General features: G+C 40.6%; 1 protein-coding gene across 1 annotated transcript in view; it reads right to left on the reverse strand.

Annotated features, from left to right (window-relative positions):
• The window catches only part of LOC311146010 (calpain-3-like), a gene marked incomplete at both ends in the record, with an annotated part of 63,939 nt that overhangs the window by 24,709 nt on the left and 15,836 nt on the right, over positions 1-23,394 (reverse strand). The window contains 4 exons of the mRNA XM_084182445.1: positions 737-897; positions 2,754-2,831; positions 4,033-4,127; positions 15,006-15,089. Coding sequence (XP_084038571.1) covers positions 737-897; positions 2,754-2,831; positions 4,033-4,127; positions 15,006-15,089 — 418 coding nt within the window. The remainder of the gene's footprint in view (positions 1-736; positions 898-2,753; positions 2,832-4,032; positions 4,128-15,005; positions 15,090-23,394) is intronic.

Below are 23,394 nucleotides of genomic sequence, written 5' to 3' on the forward strand. Positions count from 1 at the left end.
AACATATTCCCAGGAAGCCTAATTCCCCCTTCTAGCCACGGGGGGGCGAAATCCCCTCACAATGATCTCAAACTGTTTTTTAATACACAGTTAAATTAAATACAGACTACACCTTGCTAATCAGGAAACTCTCAGGTGTGTTGTCATTACAAGTGCTTCACGGGAACCCGGCAACATTATGTTTGTAGTGTGGTTAGCCACTGAATTCACTGTCAGCATACGGTCAAAGCTACAACCACTTTTGGAGTAAACTAGTGCTCTCAAATTGTATCTTGATGTCGACAGCAGACGGGAGTTGTATTAACACCATGGCTAAACAAGTTATATTAAGTGGCTAGCTAGCTACCGTTAGCAACGTTTAGTGGTCAATGAGACTGAGAGCTAGCTAACCAGCTGAACTAGCAAACAATGTAACAAAAGTATAATTTCAGATTCAAGGAATACTCTAACAGGTTCTGCATTTCAGGAATTCCAGTAGCAAGTACCCCTGGTGCACTGTTCAATTATTTAGCCATTTAAACAATCACTTTTTTGAAGAAAACTCAAACGTGAGCTTGTCCGAGGTGTCGGACTCGACGACAGTTGCTATCCATTGGAGCGGTGAGATTGTTTGGCTAAAATTCTGGGGCGGGGCTGCGCAAAGGGTCAATTGTAGGACTACCCCATTCGTTCCATTGCATCAGGCAAGCTCTATCAACCTACAGTATAGGGTTAGAGGTCAGGGGTCATCTCCTACCTGGGTAGTTTCTACAGCCCCCGGCGGAGCAGCCTCTGACCCAGCGACCCTCGTTCACAGACACCGTCCACTTGTGGATCTTATCATCCTCCAGGGCATCAGGGGTCAGGTTGCAGATCTCAATCTTAGTGTAGTTCTTCTTGAAGTCCTCAAAGGACATCCTGGGGAGACGGAGGAGAGGGAGAGGGAGACAGAGAGGGAGAGGGAGTCAGAGGAGAGGGAGACAGAGAGGGAGAGGGAGACAGAGGAGAGGGAGACAGAGGAGAGGGAGACAGAGGAGAGGGAGACAGAGGAGAGGGAGGCAGAGGAGAGGGAGACAGAGGAGAGGGAGTCAGAGGAGAGGGAGACAGAAGAGAGGGAGACAGAGGAGAGGGAGACAGAGGAGAGAGGAGAGGGCGACAGAGACGAGGGAGTCAGAGGAGACAGAGGAGAGGGAGGCAGAGGAGAGGGAGGCAGAGGAGAGGGAGACAGAGAGGGAGAGGGAGACAGAGGAGAGGGAGTCAGAGGAGAGGGAGACAGAGGAGAGGGAGTCAGAGGAGAGGGAGACAGAGGAGAGGGAGACAGAGGAGAGGGGGACAGAGGAGAGGGAGACAGAGGAGAGGGAGACAGAGGAGAGGGAGACAGAGGAGAGGGAGACAGAGGAGAGGGAGACAGAGAGGGAGAGGGAGACAGAGGAGAGGGAGTCAGAGGAGAGGGAGACAGAGGAGAGGGAGTCAGAGGAGAGGAGACAGAGGAGAGGGAGACAGAGGAGAGGGGGACAGAGGAGAGGGAGACAGAGGAGAGGGAGACAGAGGAGAGGGAGACAGAGGAGAGGGAGACAGAAGAGAGAGGAGAGGGCGACAGAGACGAGGGAGTCAGAGGAGACAGAGGAGAGGGAGACAGAGGAGAGGGAGACAGAGGAGAGGGAGAGGGAGAGGGAGCGGGAGAGGGAGAGGGAGAGGGAGAGGAGGGGGAGGAGAGGGAGATAGAGGAGAGGGAGACAGAGGAGAGGGAGAGGGAGACAGGAGAAGGAGATAGAAGGGGGAGGCAGAGAAGAGAGGGAGAGGGAGAGGGAGACAGAGGAGGGGGAGAGGAAGAGGGAGGAAGAGGGAGACGAGGGAGAGGGAGAGGGAGAGGGAGAGGGAGAGGGAGAGGGAGAGGAGGGGGAGGAGAGGGAGATAGAGGAGAGGGAGACAGAGGAGAGGGAGAGGGAGACAGGAGAAGGAAATAGAAGGGGGAGGCAGAGGAGAGAGGGAGAGGGAGACAGAGTAGGGGGAGAGGAAGAGGGAGACAGAGGAGAGGGGAGGGAGAGGGAGAGGGAGAGGGAGAGGGAGAGGGAGGAGAGGGAGACAGAGGAGAGGGAGAGGGGAGAGAGAGAGGAGGAGCAGGAGAGGAGGAAGGAGTGGGATTGGTGAGGAGAGGGGGGAGATGAGAGGAGAGGGAGAGAAAGTGGGGAGGGAGACAAGGAGGGTCAAGAATTGGCACGCTCCACTTGATAGTTTGTAATCAAAGGTATTTTGGTGCAGGGTTCAAGGATGGTCAAGAATTGGCATGATCCCACTTGATAGTTTGTAATCAAAGGTCTTTTGGTGCAGGGTTCAAGGAGGGTCAAGAATTGGCACGCTCCACTTGATAGTTTGTAATCAAAGGTCTTTTGGTGCAGGGTTCAAGGAGGGTCAAGAATTGGCATGCTCCTCTTAATAGTTTGTAATCAAAGGTATTTTGGTGCAGGGTTCAAGGAAGGTCATGAATTGGCACGCTCCACTTGATAGTTTGTAATCAAAGGTCTTTTGGTGCAGGGTTCAAAAGGCATATAAACTGGAAAAGGAAAATCCACAGTCGCTGAAATAGTCTGTACATCTTAATGTTCTTTAGCAGCAGAATAACTTGTTGACTATTTTATAGACTATTTCAGTGAGGTGGGATTTTCCTTTTCCAGTTGAGAGAGAGGAGAGGACATGTAACATGGGTAGAGACAATAAACATGAAGCATCAAGAGCAGCTATGATGACATTGTTGAAAAGAGAAACAGACTCACCAGAACTCACCGTCCTCAGCACTCTGATGCTGGAGCTTGTCCTTCTCTCCCTTAGACAGAGATACCCACTCCTTAGAGCTGTGGACGGGAGGGAACAACATCAACAACATCATCACTCCTTAGAGCTGTGGACGGGAGGGAACAACATCAACAACATCATCACTCCTTAGAGCTGTGGACAGGAGGGAACAACATCAACAACATCATCACTCCTTAGAGCTGTGGGCAGTGGGGAACAACATCAACAACATCATCACTCCTTAGAGCTGTGGGCAGTGGGGAACAACATCAACAACATCATCACTCCTTAGAGCTGTGGACAGGAGGGAACAACATCAACAACATCCAAACGGAATAATATGATACATGGACCTTCTCTGACATGGGAATATAATATAATGTAATACAATATAATGTAATGTAATATAATATAATATAATATAATGTAATATAATGTAATATAATATAATGTAATACAATATAATATAATGTAATATAATATAATATATTGTAATGTAATATAATATAATATAATGTAATACAATACAATATAATGTAATATAATATAATATAATGTAATATAATATAATGTAATACAATATAATATAATGTAATATAATATAATATAATATAATATAATATAATATAATGTAATATAATATAATGTAATATAATATAATATAATATAATGTAATATAATATAATATAATGTAACATAATATAATATAATATAATATAATATAATGTAATATAATATAATGTAATATAATATAATATAATATAATATAATGTAATGTAATACAATATAATATAATATAATGTAATATAATATAATATAATGTAATATAATATAATATAATATAATATAATGTAATATAATATAATGTAACATAATATAACATACAGCACTACAATTTGATTCTTCTTTTTTTTACTACTCATTACTTATTGTGTTTTTTTTGTGCTAAATGTGCTAAATTTAATACATGTGATACATTTAATAAATGTGATAATTGTGATAAATGTGATAAATGTAATAACTGTGCTAAATGTGCTAAATGTCATAAATTGACTTTTGATATGAAATATCTGATATGAAAAGATTTGATGTGATTGGTCAAAAGACCAATTAGTGGAAAAAATATCAGAATTGGGCTCCCTGTGTAAACGCAGCCTTGTATTGGGAATGCTAGCATGGACATCGGAAAGCAACCTGTGTCTATCACTGGTGCCAGTTCAATCAACCAGCCAGTCAATCAATCAATCAGGCGTATCGTACTTGTCGCTCCAGGGCCCGTTCCACTCCACCTGTCCCCAGGGGTTCCTGAGGCGCACCAGACGCACCTTAGACTCTTTGTGAAGGGACTGCTTACACTGAGGAGAAACACACACCGGTCCATGTAACAATCGCAATGGCAACAAACACTGGCTGCTTGAGTCAGCTTTGGTAGCAGTAAAAAACATTAAAATGGCCTACAGTCATCTCAAACCACAACTCCATACACATGGTCTACCTATCTAATAATGTAGTCTATCTCATGGTCTATCTATCTAATAATGTAGTGTATCTCATGGTCTATCTAATAAGGTAGTGTATCTCATGGTCTATCTATCTAATAATGTAGTGTATCTCATGGTCTATCTATCTAATAATGTAGTGTATCTCATGGTCTATCTAATAAGGTAGTGTATCTCATGGTCTATCTAATAATGTAGTGCATCTCATGGTCTATCTATCTAATAATGTAGTGTATCTCATGGTCTATCTATCTAATAATGTAGTGTATCTCATGGTCTATCTATCTAATAATGTAGTGTATCTCATGGTCTATCTAATAAGGTAGTGTATCTCATGGTCTATCTAATAATGTAGTGCATCTCATGGTCTATCTATCTAATAATGTAGTGTATCTCATGGTCTATCTAATAATGTAGTGTATCTCATGGTCTATCTAATACTGTAGTGTATCTCATGGTCTATCTAATAATGTAGTGCATCTCATGGTCTATCTATCTAATAATGTAGTGTATCTCATGGTCTGTCTATCTAATAATGTAGTGTATCTCATGGTCTGTCTAATAATGTAGTGTATCTCATGGTCTATCTAGTAATGTAGGGTATCTCATGGTCTATCTATCTAATAATGTAGTGTATCTCATGGTCTATCTATCTAATAATGTAGTGCATCTCATGGTCTATCTAATAATGTAGTGCATCTCATGGTCTATCTATCTAATAATGTAGTGCATCTCATGGTCTATCTATCTAATAATGTAGTGTATCTCATGGTCTATCTATCTAATAATGTAGTGCATCTCATGGTCTATCTATCTAATAATGTAGTGTATCTCATGGTCTATCTAATAATGTAGTGTATATCATGGTCAATCTAATAATGTAGTGTATCTCATGGTCTATCTATCTAATAATGTAGTGCATCTCATGGTCTATCTAATAATGTAGTGTATCTCATGGTCTATCTATCTAATAATGCAGTGTATCTCATGGTCTATCTATCTAATAATGTAGTGTATCTCATGATCTATATATCTAATAATGTAGTGTATCTCATGATCTATATATCTAATAATGTAGTGTATCTCATGGTCTATCTATCTAATAATGTAGTGCATCTCATGGTCTATCTAATAATGTAGTGCATCTCATGGTCTATCTATCTAATAATGTAGTGTATCTCATGGTCTCTCTAATAATGTAGTGCATCTCATGGTCTATCTAATGATGTAGTGCATCTCATGGTCTATCTATCTAATAATGTAGTGTATCTCATGGTCTATCTAATAATGTAGTGTATCTCATGGTCTATCTATCTAATAATGTAGTGTATCTCATGGTCTCTCTAATAATGTAGTGCATCTCATGGTCTATCTAATGATGTAGTGCATCTCATGGTCTATCTATCTAATAATGTAGTGTATCTCATGGTCTATCTAATAATGTAGTGCATCTCATGGTCTATCTATCTAATAATGTAGTGTATCTCATGGTCTCTCTAATAATGTAGTGCATCTCATGGTCTATCTATCTAATAATGTAGTGTATCTCATGATCTATCTATCTAATAATGTAGTGCATCTCATGGTCTATCTAATAATGTAGTGTATCTCATGGTCTATCTATCTAATAATGTAGTGCATCTCATGGACTATCTATCTAATAATGTAGTGTATCTCATGGTCTGTCTAATAATGTAGTGTATCTCATGGTCTATCTAATAATGTAGTGTATCTCATGGTCTCTCTAATAATGTAGTGCATCTCATGGTCTATCTATCTAATGATGTAGTGCATCTCATGGTCTATCTATCTAATAATGTAGTGTATCTCATGATCTATCTATCTAATAATGTAGTGTATCTCATGGTCTATCTATCTAATAATGTAGTGTATCTCATGGTCTCTCTATCTAATAATGTAGTGCATCTCATGGTCTGTCTAATAATGTAGTGTATCTCATGGTCTATCTATCTAATAATGTAGTGCATCTCATGGTCTATATATCTAATAATGTAGTGTATCTCATGGTCTATCTATCTAATAATGTAGTGCATCTCATGGTCTATCTAATAATGTAGTGTATCTCATGGTCTATCTATCTAATAATGTAGTGCATCTCATGGTCTATCTATCTAATAATGTAGTGTATCTCATGGTCTATCTATCTAATAATGTAGTGTATCTCATGGTCTATCTATCTAATAATGTAGTGTATCTCATGGTCTATCTAATAATGTAGTGCATCTCATGGTCTATCTAATGATGTAGTGCATCTCATGGTCTATCTATCTAATAATGTAGTGTATCTCATGGTCTATCTAACAATGTAGTGCATCTCATGGTCTATCTATCTAATAATGTAGTGCATCTCATGGTCTATCTATCTAATAATGTAGTGTATCTCATGGTCTATCTATCTAATAATGTAGTGTATCTCATGGTCTATCTATCTAATAATGTAGTGCATCTCATGGTCTATCTAATAATGTAGTGCATCTCATGGTCTATCTATCTAATAATGTAGTGTATCTCATGGTCTATCTAATAATGTAGTGCATCTCATGGTCTATCTAATAATGTAGTGTATCTCATGGTCTATCTAATAATGTAGTGTATCTCATGGTCTATCTAATAATGTAGTGTATCTCATGGTCTATCTATCTAATAATGTAGTGCATATCATGGTCTATCTATCTAATAATGTAGTGCATCTCATGGTCTATCTAATAATGTAGTGCATCTCATGGTCTATCTATCTAATAATGTAGTGCATCTCATGGTCTATCTATCTAATAATGTAGTGTATCTCATGATCTATCTATCTAATAATGTAGTGTATCTCATGGTCTATCTATCTAATAATGTAGTGTATCTCATGGTCTCTCTATCTAATAATGTAGTGTATCTCATGGTCTCTCTAATAATGTAGTGCATCTCATGGTCTATCTAATAATGTAGTGTATCTCATGGTCTATCTAATACTGTAGTGTATATCATGGTCTATCTAATAATGTAGTGTATCTCATGGTCTATCTAATAATGTAGTGTATCTCATGGTCTATCTAATAATGTAGTGTATCTCATGGTCTATCTAATAATGTAGTGTATCTCATGGTATATCTAATAATGTAGTGTATCTCATGGTCTATCTATCTAATAATGTAGTGTATCTCATGGTCTATCTATCTAATAATGTAGTGTATCTCATGGTCTATCTATCTAATAATGTAGTGTATCTCATGGTCTATATAATAATGTAGTGTATCTCATGGTCTATCTATCTAATAATGTAGTGTATCTCATGGTCTATCTATCTAATAATGTAGTGCATCTCATGGTCTATCTATCTAATAATGTAGTGTATCTCATGGTCTATCTAATAATGTAGTGTATCTCATGGTCTATCTATCTAATAATGTAGTGTATCTCATGGTCTGTCTAATAATGTAGTGTATCTCATGGTCTATCTAATAATGTAGTGTATCTCATGGTCTATCTATCTAATAATGTAGTGTATCTCATGGTCTGTCTATCTAATAATGTAGTGCATCTCATGGTCTATCTAATAATGTAGTGCATCTCATGGTCTATCTATCTAATAATGTAGTGTATCTCATGGTCTCTCTAATAATTTAGTGCATCTCGTGGTCTATCTAATGATGTAGTGCATCTCATGGTCTATCTATCTAATAATGTAGTGTATCTCATGGTCTATCTAATAATGTAGTGTATCTCATGGTCTATCTATCTAATAATGTAGTGTATCTCATGGTCTCTCTAATAATGTAGTGCATCTCATGGTCTATCTAATGATGTAGTGCATCTCATGGTCTATCTATCTAATAATGTAGTGTATCTCATGGTCTATCTAATAATGTAGTGCATCTCATGGTCTATCTATCTAATAATGTAGTGTATCTCATGGTCTCTCTAATAATGTAGTGTATCTCATGATCTATCTATCTAATAATGTAGTGCATCTCATGGTCTATCTATCTAATAATGTAGTGTATCTCATGGTCTATCTAATAATGTAGTGCATCTCATGGTCTATCTATCTAATAATGTAGTGTATCTCATGGTCTATCTAATAATGTAGTGCATCTCATGGTCTATCTATCTAATAGTGTAGTGTATCTCATGGTCTCTCTAATGATGTAGTGCATCTCATGGTCTATCTATCTAATAATGTAGTGTATCTCATGATCTATCTATCTAATAATGTAGTGTATCTCATGGTCTATCTATCTAATAATGTAGTGTATCTCATGGTCTCTCTAATAATGTAGTGCATCTCATGGTCTATCTATCTAATAATGTAGTGTATCTCATGATCTATCTATCTAATAATGTAGTGCATCTCATGGTCTATCTAATAATGTAGTGTATCTCATGGTCTATCTATCTAATAATGTAGTGCATCTCATGGTCTATCTATCTAATAATGTAGTGTATCTCATGGTCTGTCTAATAATGTAGTGTATCTCATGGTCTATCTAATAATGTAGTGTATCTCATGGTCTCTCTAATAATGTAGTGCATCTCATGGTCTATCTATCTAATGATGTAGTGCATCTCATGGTCTATCTATCTAATAATGTAGTGTATCTCATGATCTATCTATCTAATAATGTAGTGTATCTCATGGTCTATCTATCTAATAATGTAGTGTATCTCATGGTCTCTCTATCTAATAATGTAGTGCATCTCATGGTCTATCTAATAATGTAGTGTATCTCATGGTCTATCTATCTAATAATGTAGTGCATCTCATGGTCTATCTATCTAATAATGTAGTGTATCTCATGGTTTATCTATCTAATAATGTAGTGCATCTCATGGTCTATCTAATAATGTAGTGTATCTCATGGTCTATCTATCTAATAATGTAGTGCATCTCATGGTCTATCTATCTAATAATGTAGTGTATCTCATGGTCTATCTATCTAATAATGTAGTGTATCTCATGGTCTATCTATCTAATAATGTAGTGTATCTCATGGTCTATCTAATAATGTAGTGCATCTCATGGTCTATCTAATGATGTAGTGCATCTCATGGTCTATCTATCTAATAATGTAGTGTATCTCATGGTCTATCTATCTAATAATGTAGTGCATCTCATGGTCTATCTAATAAGGTAGTGTATCTCATGGTCTATCTAATAATGTAGTGCATCTCATGGTCTATCTATCTAATAATGTAGTGTATCTCATGGTCTATCTAATAATGTAGTGCATCTCATGGTCTATCTATCTAATAATGTAGTGCATCTCATGGTCTATCTATCTAATAATGTAGTGTATCTCATGGTCTATCTATCTAATAATGTAGTGTATCTCATGGTCTATCTATCTAATAATGTAGTGTATCTCATGGTCTATCTAATAATGTAGTGCATCTCATGGTCTATCTAATAATATAGTGCATCTCATGGTCTATCTATCTAATAATGTAGTGTATCTCATGGTCTATCTAATAATGTAGTGCATCTCATGGTCTATCTAATAATGTAGTGTATCTCATGGTCTATCTAATAATGTAGTGTATCTCATGGTCTATCTAATAATGTAGTGTATCTCATGGTCTATCTATCTAATAATGTAGTGCATCTCATGGTCTATCTATCTAATAATGTAGTGCATCTCATGGTCTATCTAATAATGTAGTGCATCTCATGGTCTATCTATCTAATAATGTAGTGCATCTCATGGTCTATCTATCTAATAATGTAGTGTATCTCATGATCTATCTATCTAATAATGTAGTGTATCTCATGGTCTATCTATCTAATAATGTAGTGTATCTCATGGTCTCTCTATCTAATAATGTAGTGCATCTCATGGTCTCTCTAATAATGTAGTGCATCTCATGGTCTATCTAATAATGTAGTGTATCTCATGGTCTATCTAATACTGTAGTGTATATCATGGTCTATCTAATAATGTAGTGTATCTCATGGTCTATCTAATAATGTAGTGTATCTCATGGTCTATCTAATAATGTAGTGTATCTCATGGTCTATCTAATAATGTAGTGTATCTCATGGTCTATCTAATAATGTAGTGTATCTCATGGTCTATCTAATAATGTAGTGTATCTCATGGTCTATCTATCTAATAATGTAGTGTATCTCATGGTCTATCTATCTAATAATGTAGTGTATCTCATGGTCTATCTATCTAATAATGTAGTGTATCTCATGGTCTATATAATAATGTAGTGTATCTCATGGTCTATCTATCTAATAATGTAGTGTATCTCATGGTCTATCTATCTAATAATGTAGTGCATCTCATGGTCTATCTATCTAATAATGTAGTGTATCTCATGGTCTATCTAATAATGTAGTGTATCTCATGGTCTATCTATCTAATAATGTAGTGTATCTCATGGTCTGTCTAATAATGTAGTGTATCTCATGGTCTATCTAATAATGTAGTGTATCTCATGGTCTATCTAATAATGTAGTGTATCTCATGGTCTATCTAATAATGTAGTGTATCTCATGGTCTATCTATCTAATAATGTAGTGTATCTCATGGTCTGTCTATCTAATAATGTAGTGCATCTCATGGTCTATCTAATAATGTAGTGTATCTCATGGTCTGTCTATCTAATAATGTAGTGCATCTCATGGTCTATCTAATAATGTAGTGTATCTCATGGTCTATCTATCTAATAATGTAGTGCATCTCATGGTCTATCTATCTAATAATGTAGTGCATCTCATGGTCTATCTAATAATGTAGTGCATCTCATGGTCTATCTATCTAATAATGTAGTGCATCTCATGGTCTATCTATCTAATAATGTAGTGTATCTCATGGTCTATCTATCTAATAATGTAGTGTATCTCATGGTCTATCTATCTAATAATGTAGTGTATCTCATGGTCTATCTAATAATGTAGTGCATCTCATGGTCTATCTAATAATATAGTGCATCTCATGGTCTATCTATCTAATAATGTAGTGTATCTCATGGTCTATCTAATAATGTAGTGCATCTCATGGTCTATCTAATAATGTAGTGTATCTCATGGTCTATCTAATAATGTAGTGTATCTCATGGTCTATCTAATAATGTAGTGTATCTCATGGTCTATCTATCTAATAATGTAGTGCATCTCATGGTCTATCTATCTAATAATGTAGTGCATCTCATGGTCTATCTAATAATGTAGTGCATCTCATGGTCTATCTATCTAATAATGTAGTGCATCTCATGGTCTATCTATCTAATAATGTAGTGTATCTCATGATCTATCTATCTAATAATGTAGTGTATCTCATGGTCTATCTATCTAATAATGTAGTGTATCTCATGGTCTCTCTATCTAATAATGTAGTGCATCTCATGGTCTCTCTAATAATGTAGTGCATCTCATGGTCTATCTAATAATGTAGTGTATCTCATGGTCTATCTAATACTGTAGTGTATATCATGGTCTATCTAATAATGTAGTGTATCTCATGGTCTATCTAATAATGTAGTGTATCTCATGGTCTATCTAATAATGTAGTGTATCTCATGGTCTATCTAATAATGTAGTGTATCTCATGGTCTATCTAATAATGTAGTGTATCTCATGGTCTATCTAATAATGTAGTGTATCTCATGGTCTATCTATCTAATAATGTAGTGTATCTCATGGTCTATCTATCTAATAATGTAGTGTATCTCATGGTCTATCTATCTAATAATGTAGTGTATCTCATGGTCTATATAATAATGTAGTGTATCTCATGGTCTATCTATCTAATAATGTAGTGTATCTCATGGTCTATCTATCTAATAATGTAGTGTATCTCATGGTCTATCTAATAATGTAGTGTATCTCATGGTCTATCTATCTAATAATGTAGTGTATCTCATGGTCTGTCTAATAATGTAGTGTATCTCATGGTCTATCTAATAATGTAGTGTATCTCATGGTCTATCTAATAATGTAGTGTATCTCATGGTCTATCTATCTAATAATGTAGTGTATCTCATGGTCTGTCTATCTAATAATGTAGTGCATCTCATGGTCTATCTAATAATGTAGTGTATCTCATGGTCTGTCTATCTAATAATGTAGTGCATCTCATGGTCTATCTAATAATGTAGTGTATCTCATGGTCTATCTATCTAATAATGTAGTGCATCTCATGGTCTATCTATCTAATAATGTAGTGCATCTCATGGTCTATCTAATAATGTAGTGCATCTCATGGTCTATCTATCTAATAATGTAGTGCATCTCATGGTCTATCTATCTAATAATGTAGTGTATCTCATGATCTATCTATCTAATAATGTAGTGTATCTCATGGTCTATCTATCTAATAATGTAGTGTATCTCATGGTCTCTCTATCTAATAATGTAGTGCATCTCATGGTCTCTCTAATAATGTAGTGCATCTCATGGTCTATCTAATAATGTAGTGTATCTCATGGTCTATCTAATACTGTAGTGTATATCATGGTCTATCTAATAATGTAGTGTATCTCATGGTCTATCTAATAATGTAGTGTATCTCATGGTCTATCTAATAATGTAGTGTATCTCATGGTCTATCTAATAATGTAGTGTATCTCATGGTCTATCTAATAATGTAGTGTATCTCATGGTCTATCTAATAATGTAGTGTATCTCATGGTCTATCTATCTAATAATGTAGTGTATCTCATGGTCTATCTATCTAATAATGTAGTGTATCTCATGGTCTATCTATCTAATAATGTAGTGTATCTCATGGTCTATATAATAATGTAGTGTATCTCATGGTCTATCTATCTAATAATGTAGTGTATCTCATGGTCTATCTATCTAATAATGTAGTGCATCTCATGGTCTATCTATCTAATAATGTAGTGTATCTCATGGTCTATCTAATAATGTAGTGTATCTCATGGTCTATCTATCTAATAATGTAGTGTATCTCATGGTCTGTCTAATAATGTAGTGTATCTCATGGTCTATCTAATAATGTAGTGTATCTCATGGTCTATCTAATAATGTAGTGTATCTCATGGTCTATCTATCTAATAATGTAGTGTATCTCATGGTCTGTCTATCTAATAATGTAGTGCATCTCATGGTCTATCTAATAATGTAGTGTATCTCATGGTCTGTCTATCTAATAATGTAGTGCATCTCATGGTCTATCTAATAATGTAGTGCATCTCATGGTCTATCTATCTAATAATGTAGTGCATCTCATGGTCTATCTAATAATGTAGTGTATCTCATGGTCTATCTAATAATGTAGTGCATCTCATGGTCTATCTATCTAATAATGTAGTGCATCTCATGGTCTATCTAATAATGTAGTGCATCTCATGGTCTATCTATCTAATAATGTAGTGCATCTCATGGTCTATCTATCTAATAATGTAGTGTATCTCATGATCTATCTATCTAATAATGTAGTGTATCTCATGGTCTATCTATCTAATAATGTAGTGTATCTCATGGTCTCTCTATCTAATAATGTAGTGCATCTCATGGTCTCTCTAATAATGTAGTGCATCTCATGGTCTATCTAATAATGTAGTGTATCTCATGGTATATCTAATACTGTAGTGTATATCATGGTCTATCTAATAATGTAGTGTATCTCATGGTCTATCTAATAATGTAGTGTATCTCATGGTCTATCTAATAATGTAGTGTATCTCATGGTCTATCTAATAATGTAGTGTATCTCATGGTCTATCTAATAATGTAGTGTATCTCATGGTCTATCTAATAATGTAGTGTATCTCATGGTCTATCTATCTAATAATGTAGTGTATCTCATGGTCTATCTATCTAATAATGTAGTGTATCTCATGGTCTATCTATCTAATAATGTAGTGTATCTCATGGTCTATATAATAATGTAGTGTATCTCATGGTCTATCTATCTAATAATGTAGTGTATCTCATGGTCTATCTATCTAATAATGTAGTGCATCTCATGGTCTATCTATCTAATAATGTAGTGTATCTCATGGTCTATCTAATAATGTAGTGTATCTCATGGTCTATCTATCTAATAATGTAGTGTATCTCATGGTCTGTCTAATAATGTAGTGTATCTCATGGTCTATCTAATAATGTAGTGTATCTCATGGTCTATCTAATAATGTAGTGTATATCATGGTCTATCTATCTAATAATGTAGTGTATCTCATGGTCTGTCTATCTAATAATGTAGTGCATCTCATGGTCTATCTAATAATGTAGTGTATCTCATGGTCTGTCTATCTAATAATGTAGTGCATCTCATGGTCTATCTAATAATGTAGTGCATCTCATGGTCTATCTATCTAATAATGTAGTGCATCTCATGGTCTATCTAATAATGTAGTGTATCTCATGGTCTATCTAATAATGTAGTGCATCTCATGGTCTATCTAATAATGTAGTGTATCTCATGGTCTATCTAATAATGTAGTGCATCTCATGGTCTATCTAATAATGTAGTGTATCTCATGGTCTATATATCTAATAATGTAGTGTATCTCATGGTCTATCTAATAATATAGTGCATCTCATGGTCTATCTAATAATGTAGTGCATCTCATGGTCTATCTAATAATGTAGTGTATATACAGCAATCACAAGATAATAAATAAATAAATGCCATTTACTAGACGCTTCTGTCCAAAGCGACTTAGTTATGCGTGAATACATTTTACATATATGTGCGGCCCCTAGCGGGAATCCAACCCACGACCACTGTTACTATAGTTCTATCTCACCTCGTTAACGGCAGTCACAGAGTAGGCGTGGCCCTTCACAAGGCCTGTCACTGTACGGGTCTCAAAGCGAGCAGGAACCAGGGACTGGGGGATGGAATAGACAACAACACATGAATCACATAGCTGGTCCTCACTATACCAGCCACAACAGCATCCGCTGAGAGGCCATTTCTGTCATTTCCTGCGCTGAAACGGATAAAGACATACAATCTAAACTGGACTTTGTTTTTAAGTAAACATCAGAGCCAGTGTTTATCTACAGTAGCGCTGTCTACTATTATTACATTACATGTCTATTGTGGAAGTATACACTCACCGGACAGTTTATTAGGTACACCACCCCGTTCACAAAAATGTAGGTTAAGATTTTAGGTTTTAGGTTTAATTTTATCCGCACCAAAGAAAAGAAGTGAAAGACAAAACAGTCCAGATAAAAACTGGTATAAACGGTGTGGTGGTGGGGTTGGAAACCCATAAGGGCTGATATATGAAAACCACACCACATATATAAATACAAAAAAATAAGTTTCTTCAATCAGTTAAACAGCATATTAATTATAATGTACATGATATACTCAGTATACAAGAAAAAACATGTTTGATTATGTGAGAGTGTGTGGGTTAGGCTACATGGAGGGGATTATTGGGTAGTTTGGTTCATCAGGCTGACCCCCAGTCTTCATGGAGGGGATTATTGGGTAGTTTGGCTCATCAGTCTGACCCCCAGTCTTCATGGAGGAGATTACTGAGTAGTTTGGTTCATCAGGCTGACCCCCAGTCTTCATGGAGGAGATTACTGAGTAGTTTGGTTCATCAGGCTGACCCCCCAGTCTTCATGGAGGAGATTACTGAGTAGTTTGGTTAATCAGGCTGACCCCCAGTCTTCATGGAGGAGATTACTGAGTAGTTTGGCTCATCAGGCTGACCCCCAGTCTCCATGGAGGAGATTACTGAGTAGTTTGGTTCATCAGGCTGACCCCCAGTCTTCATGGAGGAGATTACTGAGTAGTTTGGTTCATCAGGCTGACCCCCAGTCTTCATGGAGGAGATTACTGAGTAGTTTGGTTCATCAGGCTGACCCCCCAGTCTTCATGGAGGAGATTACTGAGTAGTTTGGTTAATCAGGCTGACCCCCAGTCTTCATGGAGGAGATTACTGAGTAGTTTGGTTCATCAGGCTGACCCCCAGTCTTCGCTTGAAGATATTGAGGGATGATGATGTTTTGGCAATGTGAAGATAAGAATTCTGATAGAGAATTGACTATGTGCAGCAGTGGGGAGGGTGACGGTTATCACAGTGTCTTTCCTCCCGAGTGGGGCAGTGGTCTAAGGCACTGCATCGCAGTGCTAGCTGTGCCACTAGAGATCCTGGTTCGAATCCAGGCTCTGTCGTAGCCGGCCTCGACCGGGAGACCCATGGGGCGGCGCACAGTTGGCCCAGCGTCGTCCAGGGTAGGGGAGGGAATGGCCGGCAGGGATGTAGCTCAGTTGGTAGAGCATGGTGTTTGCAATGCCAGGGTTGTGGGTTCGATTCCCACGGGGGGCCAGTATGAAAAAATAAAATAATAATGTATGCACTCACTAACTGTAAGTCGCTCTGGATAAGAGCGTCTGCTAAATGACTAAAATGTAAAAATGTAAATATAGATGGATTTCAGAATTAACCTGGAAGAATCCATTGAAGGGTTTAGGTAAACTGTCTGGGAGGTATTTGCATAATTGGCGTAAATAGACAAGATATTGAGTTTCTTAAACAAAGGTGCAGATGGAGCCAGGAGGTGGCTAGTCTTGTCTAGTAGGAGGCATATGTACTGGCCCAGACAATATTACAGTAAATGAGTTATGGGTAAGTTAAGCTATAGTATAGAGTTAGGTTCGCTCCTACAGACAGTGAGTCACGTGGCCGTGGCTTGCTATATAAAGCAGGCAGACAGGCATCCAGGCATTCAGTTACTGTTTTGATTGAACGTTAGAATGGGCAAAACGAGTGACCAGAGCGACTTTGAGCGTGGTATGACGAACTATTGGATATCAGAGCGACGGTAACTCACCAGCACTACCAGCATTACGACCAGGAACACGACTTTCCCGAAGCGGATCCTTTGTTCGCACCCCCCAGGGCAATTGAACTGATTCCAGAGGCCGACCCAAAACAACGCCGGAGGAGAGGTACTCGGCGCAGTCTTCTAGTCCGACTTAGGAGGCGTGCACACCACCCACCGCTTCCGAGTATACTACTCGCTAATGTTCAGTCTCTGGATAATAAAGTTGACGAGCTCAGGGCGAGGGTTCCTTACCAGAGAGATATCAGGGATTGTAACATCCTCTGTTTCACGGAAACATGGCTCTCTCGGGATATACTGTCCGAGTCAGTCCAGCCAGTTGGGTTCTCTGTTCATCGTGCAGACGGGAATAAATATCTATCCGGGAAGCTGAAGGGCGGAGGTGTGTGTTTTATGATTAACGACTCATGGTGTAATTGTAGTAACATACAGGAACTCAAGTCCTTCTGTTCACCCGACCCAGAATATCTCACAATCAAATGCCGACCGTATTATCTCCCAAGATAATTCGCTTTGGTTATAGTCACGGCCGTGTATATCCCCCCTCAAGCCGATACCACGACGGCCCTCAAAGAACTTCAATGGACTTTATGCAAACTGGAAACCACATATCCTGAGGCTGCATTTATTGTTGCTGGGGATTTTAACAAAGCAAATATGAGGAAAAGGCTGCCGAAGTTCTATCAACACATTGACTGTAGTACTCGCGCTCCTAAAACACTCGACCACTGCTACTCCAACATCCGGGATGCATACAAGGCCCTCCCCCGCCCTCCTTTCGGCAAATCTGACCACGACTCCATTTTGCTCCTCCCTTCCTATAGGCAGAAACTCAAACAGGAAGTACCCGTGCTAAGGACAATTCAACGCTGGTCTGACCAATCAGAATCCACGCTTCAAGATTGTTTTGAACACGCGGACTGGGATATGTTCCGGGTAGCTTCAGAGAATAATATTGACATATATACTGATACGGTGACTGAGTTTATCAGGAAGATAAAGAGAATGACACAAATACTAATTTTCACAATGTCTGCTGCCTCAGTTTTGATGATGGCAATTTGCATGTACTCCAGAATGTCATGAAGAGTGATCAGATGAATTGCAATTAATTGCAAAGTCCCTCTTTGCCATGAAAATGAACTTAATCCCCCAAAAACATTTCCACTGCATTTCCGCCCTGCCACAAAAGGACCAGCTGCCATCATGTCAGTGATTCTCTCATTAACACAGGTGAGAGTGTTGACGAGGGAGAGATCACTCTGTCATGCTGATTGAGTTAGAATAACAGACTGGAAGCTTTAAAAGGAGGGTGGTGCTTGAAATCATTGTTCTTCCTCTGTTAACCATGGTTACCTGCAAGGAAACATGTGCCGTCATTATTGCTTTGCACAAAAAGGGCTTCACAGGCAAGGATATTGCTGCTAGTAAGATTGCACCTAAATCAACCATTTATCGGATTATCAAGAACTTCAAGGAGAGAGGTTCAATTGTTGTGAAGAAGGCGTCAGGGCACCCAAGAAAGTCCAGCAAGCGCCAGGACCGTCTCCTAAAGTTGATTCAGCTGCGGGATCGGGGCACCACTAGTGCAGAACTTGCTCAGGAATGGCAGCAGGCAGGTGTGAGTGCATCTGCACGCACAGTGAGGCGAAGACTTTTGGAGGATGGCCTGGTGTCAAGAAGGGCAGCAAAGAAGCCACTTCTCTCCAGGAAAAACATCAGGGACAGACTGATATTCTGCAAAAGGTACAGGGAATGGACTGCTGATGACTGAGGTAAATCATATCATTTTCTCTGATGAATCCCCTTTCCGATTGTTTGGGGCATGCGGAAAACACCTTGTCCGGAGAAGACAAGGTGAGCGCTACCATCAGTCCTGTGTCATGCCAACAGTAAAGCATCCTGAGACCATTCATGTGTGGGGTTGCTTCTCAGACAAGGGAGTGGGCTCACTCACAATTTTGCCTAAGAACACAACCATGAATAAAGAATGGTACCAACACATCCTCCGAGAGAAACTTCTCCTAACCATCCAAGAACAGTTTGGTGACGACCAATGCCTTTTCCAGCATGATGGAGCACCTTGCCATAAGGCAAAAGTGAGAACTAAGTGGCTTGGGGAACAAAACATCGACATTTTGGGTCCTTGGCCAGGAAACTCCCCAGACCTTAATCCCATTGAGAACTTGTGGTTGGTCCTCAAGAGGCGGGTGGACAAACAAAAACCCACAAATTCTGACAAACTCCAAGCATTGATTATGCAAGAATAGGCTGCCATCAGTCAGGATGTGGCCCAGAAGTTAATTAACAGCATGCCAGGGCGGATTGCAGAGGTCTTGAAAAAGAAGTGTCAACACCGCAAATATTGACTCTTTGCATAAACTTAATATAATTGTCAATAAAACCCTTTGACACTTATGGAATGCTTGTAATTATACTTCAGTATACCATAGTAACATCTGTCAAAAATATCTCCAATACTTGTGTAATTCTCAAAACTTTTGACCACGACTGTATAGGAGATGTTGTACCCACTGTGACTATTAAAACCTATCCTAACCAGAAACCGTGGATAGATGGCATCATTCAAGCAAAACTGAAAGCGCGAACCACAGCATTTAACCATGGCAAGGTGACTGGGAATATGGCCGAATACAAACAGTGTATCAAACAGGCAAAAGGTAAATATAGGGACAAAGTGGAGTCGCTAAACAAGTTCTTCGCTTTGAGGATAACACAGGGCCACCGACGCGGCTTTGAGGATAACACAGGGCCACCGACGGGGCTTTGAGGATAACACAGGGCCACCGACGGGGCTTTGAGGATAACACAGGGCCACCGACGGGGCTTTGAGGATAACACAGGGCCACCGACGCGGCTTTGAGGATAACACAGGGCCACCGACGGGGCTTTGAGGATAACACAGGGCCACCGACGGGGCTTTGAGGATAACACAGTGCCACCGACGGGGCTTTGAGGATAACACAGGGCCACCGACGGGGCTTTGAGGATAACACAGGGCCACCGACGGGGCTGTGAGGATAACACAGGGCCACCGACGGGGCTTTGAGGATAACACAGGGCCACCGACGGGGCTTTGAGGATAACACAGGGCCACTGACGGGGCTTTGAGGATAACTCAGGGCCACCGACGGGGCTTTGAGGATAACACAGGGCCACCGACGCGGCTTTGAGGATAACACAGGGCCACCGACGGGGCTTTGAGGATAACACAGTGCCACCGACGCGGCTTTGAGGATAACACAGTGCCACCGACGGGGCTTTGAGGATAACACAGTGCCACCGACGCGGCTTTGAGGATAACACAGGGCCACCGACGGGGCTGTGAGGATAACACAGGGCCACCGACGGGGCTTTGAGGATAACACAGGGCCACCGACGGGGCTTTGAGGATAACACAGGGCCACCGACGGGGCTTTGAGGATAACACAGGGCCACCGACGGGGCTTTGAGGATAACACAGGGCCACCGACGGGGCTTTGAGGATAACACAGGGCCACCGACGGGGCTTTGAGGATAACACAGGGCCACCGACGGGGCTTTGAGGATAACACAGTGCCACCGACGGGGCTTTGAGGATAACACAGGGCCACCGACGGGGCTGTGAGGATAACACAGGGCCACCGACGGGGCTTTGAGGATAACACAGGGCCACCGACGGGGCTTTGAGGATAACACAGGGCCACCGACGGGGCTTTGAGGATAACACAGGGCCACCGACGGGGCTTTGAGGATAACACAGGGCCACCGACGGGGCTGTGAGGATAACACAGGGCCACCGACGGGGCTTTGAGGATAACACAGGGCCACCGACGGGGCTTTGAGGATAACACAGGGCCACCGACGGGGCTTTGAGGATAACACAGGGCCACCGACGGGGCTTTGAGGATAACACAGGGCCACCGACGGGGCTTTGAGGATAACTCAGGGCCACCGACGGGGCTTTGAGGATAACACAGGGCCACCGACGGGGCTTTGAGGATAACACAGGGCCACCGACGGGGCTTTGAGGATAACACAGGGCCACCGACGGGGCTTTGAGGATAACACAGGGCCACCGACGGGGCTTTGAGGATAACACAGTGCCACCGACGCGGCTTTGAGGATAACACAGTGCCACCGACGGGGCTTTGAGGATAACACAGTGCCACCGACGGGGCTTTGAGGATAACACAGTGCCACCGACGGGGCTTTGAGGATAACACAGGGCCACCGACGGGGCTTTGAGGATAACACAGTGCCACCGACGGGGCTTTGAGGATAACACAGGGCCACCGACGGGGCTTTGAGGATAACACAGGGCCACCGACGGGGCTTTGAGGATAACACAGGGCCACCGACGCGGCTTTGAGGATAACACAGTGCCACCGACGCGGCCCACTACCAAGGGCCCGCTTTGAGGATAACACAGTGCCACCAACGCGGCCCACTACCAAGGGCCCGCTTTGAGGATAACACAGGGCCACCGACGCGGCCAGCTACCAAGGACTGTGGGCTCTCCTTCTCCGTGGTCGACGTGAGTAAGACATTTAAGCGTGTTAACCCTCGCAAGGCTGCCAGCCCAGATGGCATCCCTAGCCGTGTCCTCAGAGCATGTGCAGACCAGCTGGCTTGTGTGTTTACGGACATATTCAATCTCTCCCAATCCCAGTCTGCTGTCCCCACATGATTCAAGATGGCCACCATTGTCCCTGTACCCAAGAAAGCAAAGGTAACTGAACTAAATGACTTTCGCCCCGTAGCACTCACCTCTGTCATCATGAAGTGCTTTGAGAGGCTAGTTAAGGATCATATCACGCCTACCTTACCTGCCACACTAGACCCACTTCAATTTGCTTACCGCCCCAATAGATCCACAGACGATGCAATCGCCATCACACTGCACACTGCCCTATCCCATCTGGACAAGAGGAATACCTATGTAAGGATGCTGTTCATTGACTATAGCTCAGCATTCAACACCATAGTACCCTCCAAGCTCATCATTAAGCTCGAGGCCCTGGGTCTGAACCCCGCCCTGTGCAACTGGGTCCTGGACTTCCTGACGGGCCGCCCCCAGGTGGTGAAGGTAGGAAACAACACCTCCACTTCGCTGATCCTTAACACTAGGGCCCCACAAGGGTGCGTGCTCAGCCCCCTTTTGTATTCCCTGTTCACCCATGACTGCGTGGCCAAGTAGGCCTCCAACTCAATCATCAAGTTTGTAGACGACACAACAGTAGTAGGCTTGATTACCAACAATGACGAGACCGCCTACAGGGAGGAGGTGAGGGCTCTGGGAGTGTGGTGCCAGGAAAATAACCTCTCACTCAACATCAACAAAACAAAGGAGCTGATCGTGGACTTCAGGAAACAGCAGAGGGAGCACCCCCCTATTCACATCGACGGGACCGCAGTGGAGAAGGTGGAAAGCTTCAAGTTCCTTGGCGTACACATCACTGACAAACTGAAATGGTCCACCCACGCAGACAGTGTGGTGAAGAAGGGGCAACAGCTCCTCTTCAATCTCAGGAGGCTGAAGAAATTTGGCTTGGCACCTAAAACCCTCACACACTTTTAAAGATGCACAATTTAGAGCATCTTGTTGGGCTGTTTCACCGCCTGGTATGGCAACTACACCGCCCGCAACAGCAGGGCTCTCCAGAGGGTGGTACGGTCTGCCCAACGCATCACTGGGGGCAAACTACCCGCCCTCCAGGACACCTACAGCACCCGATGTCACAGGAAGGCCAAAAAGATCATCAAGGATATCAACTACCCGAGCCACTGCCTGTTCACCCCGCTATCATCCAGAAGGCGAGGTCAGTACAGGTGCATCAAAGCTGGGACCAAGAGACTGAAAAACAGATTCTATCTGAAGGCCATCAGACTGTTAAATAGCCATCACTAGCACATTAGAGGATGCTGCCTATATACATAGATTAGAAATCACTGGCCACTTTAATAAATGGAACACTAGTCACTTTAATAATGTTAACATATCTTGCATTACTCATCTCATATGTATATACTGTATTCCATACTATTCTACTGTATCTTAGTCTATGCCACTCTGACATTGCTCGTCCATATATTTATTTCTATATTCTTAATTCCATTGCTTTACTTAGATTTGTGTGTATTGGGTATATGTTGTGAAATTGTTAGATATTACTGCACTGTCAGAGCTAGAAACACAGGAATTTCGCTACACCCGCAATAACATCTGCTAAAAACGTGTATGTGACCAATAAGATTTGATTTGAAAGACCAGGGAGGTTTTCCAATGCCTCACAAATAAGGGCACCTATTGGTAGATGCCAATAG

Source organism: Coregonus lavaretus (assembly GCF_964263955.1).
Source record: "Coregonus lavaretus genome assembly, chromosome: 18".
NCBI classification, from domain to species: domain Eukaryota; kingdom Metazoa; phylum Chordata; class Actinopteri; order Salmoniformes; family Salmonidae; genus Coregonus; species Coregonus lavaretus.